Here is an 8,090-nt window from a genome sequence, read left to right as displayed (position 1 = left end):
CACACACACACACACACACACACACACACACACACACACACACACACACACACACACACACACACACACAGGATATCATCTAATAGTCCGGCAGCCGGGGTTGTGGGGTGGGAAATTATATTGTTTTTTTATTGGCCTAAAATATTGTCTATTGCTGGCCAGCTGTCGGTATTGAGCAATTTGTTTTATAGGGTTTATTTGTGACCATACCATTGACATCCTATATAAGGCAAGTTTCATTATTCTGAATCCATTAGTTTTGCACAAAAAACACTCCTTAGGCTAAAAAAGGCAATGTGTCCAATTTGGTTATACCAACAGTCCTATGCAGTCAAGTCCGAGACCCTACCCAAAACCCTAACCGCACGCTGACGGCACAGTGATATTTAACCCACCACGGGTTACTTTTAACCCGCAACACATGTCGGGAGCCACGGGTGATTTTAAACCCACAGCACGGGGTGCAACAGTGTTGTCGGACTAATGACTGTAGGACTGTGGGTATGTCTAATCAACGTATGCACCCCACGGGCAAGTGGCACGCGGGTGTTTAGCTGAGGGGTGATTTCACCCAACACCGGGCAAGCGCCTCTGACACCAGACTGATTACACCTACACCTCAAAATCAATACATCAATAATAGGATCTATTACATCGCTGTACCCACACTGTACATAATTTGGTGTTCATATATTTGAACGTGTAAGGACTAGTTATCATATTTTTTGAGCAGTGCCATAACCACGTATTGGTTGGAAGAGGGATTTGCTATAGTAGTAAAGATAGATTTTAGGTTGATCCAAGATTTGGGTCACAAGGTGGCGGTAATGCACCAAAAACTGGTTGCCATGGTTGCCATCTGCCGTAAAGCGAAGAAGAAGCTGCTGCTATTGCGCATGCGTGAACCACGTTGTTGACTGCATGCGTGTTGTTTGTTTTTCATGGCAGCAAGGAACAAATCAGCGTGGTGAAAAAATGTCTCAAAAACGAGGTAGAATGCGTCAAACGGACTCTCTAAAGCTGAGGCTGTCGATAAATGAACACCTGACGTCGGTGGGAGAGGAGATATTGTGTGTTTTGGAAAAACAGCCGAGTGATGCTGGTCAGCTGAAGCTTGTCAGAGTGTTTGTGTTGGAGCGCCTCAGCACTGCTGCAGGATTCATATTCAGCCTCTTCCAGAGAGAGATGGAGACACTAGAAATTCTGCTGAAGAGACAAGACAAACTTCTGGACGTGCTTTTACAGCCACAAGTCATATTATACAGACCAGGTTTGTTAAGCTGACAAATCAACAATAAGAGAAAGCTGTGTCCAGTCAGCTAGGATAAGGCAGCCCGCGCTAGGATAAGACTTCGGTGGCCGAGCTCTTCAAAATAAAAGTATGCGCTAAAGTAAACAAAAACGATTAATTTGCACATTAAAACAATACATTAAGTATTTAAACGAAAATATACAATACAAATTATGTTTCAGTGTATTTTTATTAACAAATGTTAGACATTTGACAAATTACATTAACAAAAGAAGACCCGTTTTTTGTCCAGTGTCCACTCTGGTCTGGAAATGGCACTTTTTTACCTAGCCGCAATTTGCAACTCTAGATTTTTTTATAATGGGATGAATCTAGAGTTGCAATACCCTCCATTGACTCCCCACTCATCCAATTTGGTTTGTGATCTGCTTGTCTTAAACAACGTTAAACTCACAAACTGTTGCAGTTTGGAAGCACTCGTTTTTGTTAACGGGTCGCGCTGCTGCCTCCTAACCTGACTCCGCCAGATGGGGCAGCAGAGAGTACACTGGGTTCCCAGTGTACTCTCTGCTGCCCCATCGGGCGGAGTCAGGTTAGCTGCCTCCTGCATTACGTGCAAATTCGAAACAGGTGGTACGCAGGGCCGTTCAGTGACTTATGACGAGTGCTTCCAAACTCCAGCACTTAGAAAAATAATCACCTGCACAGAATTTCTTGACAGAAAGTAGCTCATAACATGTCTACGGGGGATTTTTATGAAAAACAAGCTCGGCAGATTGAAAGAGGATAATTCAATCTTGGACTACAGCTGCAATGTTGGTGAGTTTAACGTTGTTTAAGACAAGCAGATCACAAACCAAATTGGATGAGTGGTGAGTCAATGGAGGGTATTGCAACTCTAGATTCATCCCATTATAAAAACATCTAGAGTTGCAAATTGCGGCTATTTTTTACCTTGACACCAGTAGAAGGCCTGCCGCTCAGAATTTTACACCTATCCCGCTTAGCGGAGAGTGGGGTTTGCAAGGGACATGCACTCCAGTGAACAGCATTTATCCAATTAGATAATTTGTTAAGGCTATTGACTGTTATGAATGTTAATACAAAATACCACAACTATAATTTGAATAAGCATTTGAAATTACAAATGTTACTTTTCAGTATTCCAATTAAAAAAAAATCAGGATTTCAATTAAACCAAATAATAGCTGATCTACAAGCGCAAATGTGTCCAATTTAAAGGGATACTAACACTATAGCCATTTTAAATAAAACTTTTAGGCCACATATAAGTACTCTAGTATATGCCATTTAAAGACATCATAAATGCATTTTTCAAATAAATATGACTTATAACACAATAATTACGAGGTCTCAACCTCTTATTTTGAAGGCCTTATCCTAGCTAGCACCAACGCGGAAGTAACCCGGAAGTCTTATCCTAGTTGACTGGACACTGGTCATTTAAGATATGCTATAGCTCTTCTCTCCTCCTTGTGTCTGTGTAAAGAGGTTTCCCCTGAACATGAGGAGAGGAGGTCCAGTCTGGTCAAGGAGGAACCACAACCCTCACAACATGAGGAGAGGAGGTCCAGTCTGGTAAAGGAGGAACCACAACCCTCACAACATGAGGAGAGGAGGTCCAGTTTGGTCAAGGAGGAACCACAACCCTCACAACATGAGGAGAGGAGGTCCAGTCTGGTCAAGGAGGAACCACAACCCTCACAACATGAGGAGAGGAGGTCCAGTCTGGTCAAGGAGGAACCACAACCTACACAAATTAAAGAGGAAAACATGGAAGAGGAGGTTGATGTGTCAACATTGACATTACTACATGGGAAGACAAGGTGCCACACTCTCTCAGGTAAAAGAAAACTAAATCAAAATAAGCATCGCTAATTTGAGTCTAAAAGTCATACTATAGCAGCCCATAGCCTACATTATTCTAGGTCAGATGGGGGTGGGTTCAGAAACAAAACAAAATGTTTTGGAGTGAGTGAGTGGCAATGTGAGTTTAATGCAATCATATGACAGATGATAGGACTTTTCTTTTTGGATGTTTGGGCTGATGTTTGGGCTGTTGTTTTTGCTATTGCTCTTTTTTTGCCAGTGCTCTGATCAGGTTTATTTGGGACCGATCCCAATCACAGATTGTTTTTTCTCACGAACGACTTATGCGTAAGGGGATTTGAATATTTCTAAAATTATCTGATGTCAAAACCCACGTCCAAACGGTTCCTGTGTGTGTGGGGAGGAAGGGGAGAATGTTTAGGCCTGTCACAAAGATGCAAATCGATATTATTGTGACTGCAGGTCGCATTTACTATGAAAATGTGCATTTCCCATCACTTAGTTAGCTTGTAGATCGGCTATTTTCAGCATGCAACCAAGTGTAAAATGACTTGTGTCTTACTGATACTGGATATTTTGTCCACTAGTCCCTTGCAAACATTTTAGTCTAGTTTTGTATTAGTTGACGAAATTGTCAATATATGTAGTCTTACTTTTAGTCATCTTAGCTTTCATTTATTTTCCATTTAGTTTTCGTCAGTGAAAAAGGGTAGTCGAGGAACATTTTTCGTCAGTTTTATTCGACGAAATCAACGTGTGTGTGTGTGTGTGTGTGTGTGTGTGTGTGTGTGTGTGTGTGTGTGTGTGTGTGTGTGTGTGTGTGTGTGTGTGTTCATCATCGGATGTTAATTAGGAAGATAGGCTGATTACTTTAAACAGCTGACTGACAGCTGATTGTGCTTCATTTCATCTGTGTTTTAAAAACATTTTTTAGCAGGGAATAGTTCATTGTATATCATATTTGTCAGTTAAGATTATTACATGATTCTTTTTATGTATTCACAGTTTCACACTTTTGGATTCTTAATAAATGGACATGACGGTTTGTGTTCAAATTAAGAGGATGAGTGTTTGTGCCAATGTATGAATGAATGAATCGTTGTAAGCGCTTTGAGTAGGCACGTAGTGCATAGAAAAGCGCTATAAAAATGTAATTCATTATTATTGTGCTGTCTGGTGATGCGTACACATACATGTGCTCAGGTGCCAGAATATAGGATGATTATAAATGATCTGCAGCTATTCTTATCACGCCATAGCACAAGATGAAACTATTATACATATAGGCTATTTCTCAGGCATTCCACGTTTCATATGTTTTACTTTCTTTATGTTTAAGTCCTTCAATTCCTTCATTCCAGACCAGTGTTTGGAGTCCAGCCTGCAGGTGAACATGAGTTCTCCACAACCAGCCTGCACTGTGAAGAAACAGGAACCTGACGACGACCTGGAAACCAGTACGTTTTATTTTATTCTGCTATGTTGTAGCTAACATTTCCACTAAACATGTCTTCATCCTGTCTCTGCCGTTTACGTCCGTAATCCATTATTCAGCCACATTCCTATTTCAGTACAGAGTACAGTACAGAGTACAGTCCAATTCAGAGTAGTACAGCACAGAGTACAGTAGAATGCAGATCGTGGATGATGACGTTAAAGTTGATCGAGTTGATTTGGTTTCTCCTAGCCCTGAAACGTGACTGTCATGACGCTACTGCAGCCTGTTTTGGGCACCTTGCTACATTTACAACATTTAAGTCTACATGAACATTCTGATTTCAAATATAAAGTGCTCACCCCGGGGCCACGGATGTTAGAATTTTGCTCGGGTGGGCATTAGCAACCTTGCATTATGTGTTGCATTATGTGTTGCTGACCAGTTTCTCAGTCTTTCACCATGCTTTCAACTATGCACCCCTATCATTTGGGAGGTGTATTGCACTTGAGAAAATGGCCACAGATCGGGTTAAAATGCTTTGTATTGAAGATTACGGGATGCACGGGTGCTAATACCCACCTGTGAAAAATTCTAACATCCGTGGCCCCGGAGGTGAGCACTTTAGATTTTAAATCTGAACGCTCATATACACGTTAGCTTTGTAAATGTAGCAAGGAGCTCAAAACCGTGGGAAGGTCTGCCATCATGCTCGTTAAGAACGAACATCACCATGGCTAACATTTCCCGTGGTAATTGGAAGAAATGTTTGTCTGAAGTGTTTACTTCCTTGTAGTACAACAGAGGAAACACTGCATGGAAAATGTTAAGTTCGACATTGAATGGATTTCTTTCATTTTATCTTTTGCCTAAAGAAGAGCTTTCCCCTGAACATCAGGAGAGGAGGTCCAGTCTGGTCCAGGAGGAACCAGAGTCTTTACAGATTAAACAGAAGCTACTTCAAAGATCAGTGGAGGATGACGGGTCAACATTGACATTACTTGCAGTGCAAAGGGATGATGATGATGAAGGCAGAGAGGCAGAGCCTCTAGCCAGCACTTCAACTCAACGCATGAATACACAAGCTGATGTAGAGGACTGTGGAACATCACAACCAACTAGTGATAACCAGCTCCTGTCTTTAAACTCTTCTGAATCAGACAATAAATATGACACTGAAGACAGTGATGAGTTAGAGGAGACCAGGGAAGGTCCATCAGATTTAAACACACCGACATCACGCAAGACACAAAATGTGAAAGGTCAAGCCTGGTCGTTGAGCAACAAGCTGTCCCAGGATCTGAAAACAACAAAACAAACGGATTCCATTAGGAGTCACACAGGGAAGTGGCAAGAGTGTGGCAAAATGTGTAATACGAAGGCACATCTTACACAGCACATGAGGACTCGTACGAGGGAAAACACATTTACTTGTAATGTTTGTAGCAAAGGCTTTGGTCAAAAAAGTAATCTAACAGTTCACATGAGGACTCATACAGGAGAAAAGCCCTTTACTTGTAATGTTTGTAGCAAAGGCTTTGGTCGTAAGCGTGGTCTAACTTTCCACATGAGGACTCATACAGGAGAAAAGCCCTTTACTTGTAATGTTTGTAGCAAAGTTTTTGGTCGTAAGCATGTTCTAGCTTACCACATGACCACTCATATGGGGGAAATGGAAAAAACATTTACTTGTAAGGTTTGTAGCAAAGGCTTTGGTCATGAAAGTTATCTAAAAGTACACATGAGGGCTCATACAGGAGAAAAGTCCTTTACATGTGAAGTTTGTGGGAAAGGCATGTTAACAATGAGTAGTCTAAAAGATCACTTGAGAACTCATACGGGGGAAAAACCATTTACTTGTAAAGTTTGTAACAAAAGCTTTGCTTTAGGTGGTACTCTTAAGACACACATGCATACACACATGCATACAGGGGACATGCCCTTTCCTTGTACAGTTTGTAGCAAATGCTTTGGTAACAAATGTAATCTAAAAGAGCACATGAGGACTCATACAGGGGAAAGGCCCTTTACTTGTAATGTTTGTAGCAAAGGCTTTAGGTTAAAGAGTCATCTAACTTACCACATGAGGACTCATACAGGGGAAGAACCACTTTAGTTAGAGCTTTTGGCAGATGCATTGGTCAATTTCACCTCTGATACGAGGATTCATACAGGGGAGACACTGTCAGAAACAGTAATACTGCTTTTTCCCCTCCCTTCCAAGTACGCCCCACATGTATGACAAATTATAGATACTGAAGCATATGAGTCACACAATATGACAATTACAATGTTAGACTAGATTTATTTAGCAGACAATCTTATCCAGAGCTAATTAACCCATTTTGGGCGGGAACCCCTTTTTGTGTTAGCATTATGTTATGCTTTAGCTATTGAAAAATAGCAGATCTACTAGCAGAGCCCTAACCCTCTACGAGCTTGTAGGTCTGCTATTTTTGAAAAATGACTGACATAGAAACATAGAAACATCCTGACAGAAAACTGTCAGGATGTAGAAGACATTTTTAGAATCTGATCTCAGGTCAAAATAGGTTAAAATAAGCAAGGTAAATAATCATTTAGAATACAGAGAGATGGTGTAGGTAGGGCCTCAATGAACTAGGACACCAGGTGAACCATGAACCTGGCATCTGTCTATAAATAACACTGTTGTTTGGCCTCAAGAAAGTCAGACACCGGGTAATAGTGTTCCTCCACTGCTGGCCTGATTGATGTGCCTAAAAAAGTGACAACTAAACAAGGTCCTCACTGTATTGCATAACTGCTATTATTTTAATGTTGTTTTTTGTCTTTAATTTTCTTTATTTCTCTATTGTTTTGTAAAGCACTTTGAGCTGCATTTCATGTCATGAAAAGGTGCTATACAAATAAAGTTTATTATTATCATTATTATGTATATTATATTCGTATCATTTGTGGCCAGGAAAAAACAACCTAAGAAACAAACATGGCTATGAGTGACCAAAGATATGTCTAAGTACCCCTATCTTGGTCAGTCACTTGCAACAATGAATTTAAGACCTAATTTAAACTTTAACAGAGAGTATGCATGGTGAAAATGGCCGATATTAGCTTATTTCCTTCATGAATAGATATACTAGTAGTGCTGTCTATACTGTCCTCCCTGGGGTGTAGCAACCACAGACCGCAAGCCAAACTCCATTCACTGAGGACATGAATCGGGATGTATGCTTCAAACTCCAAAATATGTATTGCATGTAGTAAAAACAAAACCGCAAAGACGACACAATAAAAACTAGAAAAGTGTGTGTGTGTGTGTGTGTGACGCTACTTTGCCTGTAGTAGCGCCACCATGGCACTGATTTGAAAACTGTCAAGTGGCATTTCTTCCTCAGCCTAGTTGGAATATGCGTGCACAGTTTCACTGCAATTGGACACTGCGTTGAGGAGTTGTGGCGATTTGTACAAAACGGGTACAAAGCGGGCTACTCCTGAACATTTTAGAAGCCAATCGTAGCCAATCAGGATGGATTATGAGAAATCAAACAAACCCGTCTTGATCACATGACT

At 40.9% G+C, this 8,090-nt stretch overlaps 1 protein-coding gene across 1 annotated transcript; it reads left to right on the top strand.

The window, feature by feature from the left end:
• Positions 1-421: 421 nt before the first annotated feature.
• On the top strand, positions 422-7,448 carry LOC306919561 (uncharacterized protein; the record flags this gene model as incomplete). The annotated part of the gene is made up of 4 exons (XM_079532323.1): positions 422-437; positions 2,763-3,116; positions 4,465-4,560; positions 5,414-7,448. The coding sequence occupies 4 exons, from the start codon at positions 422-424 to the stop codon at positions 6,652-6,654; spliced, it is 1,707 nt and encodes a 568-aa protein (XP_079388449.1). The 3' UTR covers positions 6,655-7,448.
• Between the last annotated feature and the right edge of the window lie 642 nt (positions 7,449-8,090).

This window comes from Electrona antarctica (assembly GCF_951216825.1).
Source record: "Electrona antarctica genome assembly, contig: scaffold_26, whole genome shotgun sequence".
Lineage (NCBI taxonomy): Eukaryota > Metazoa > Chordata > Actinopteri > Myctophiformes > Myctophidae > Electrona > Electrona antarctica.
The sequence above is the reverse complement of the archived record's forward strand: the minus strand, read 5'-3'. Positions and strand labels throughout refer to the sequence as shown.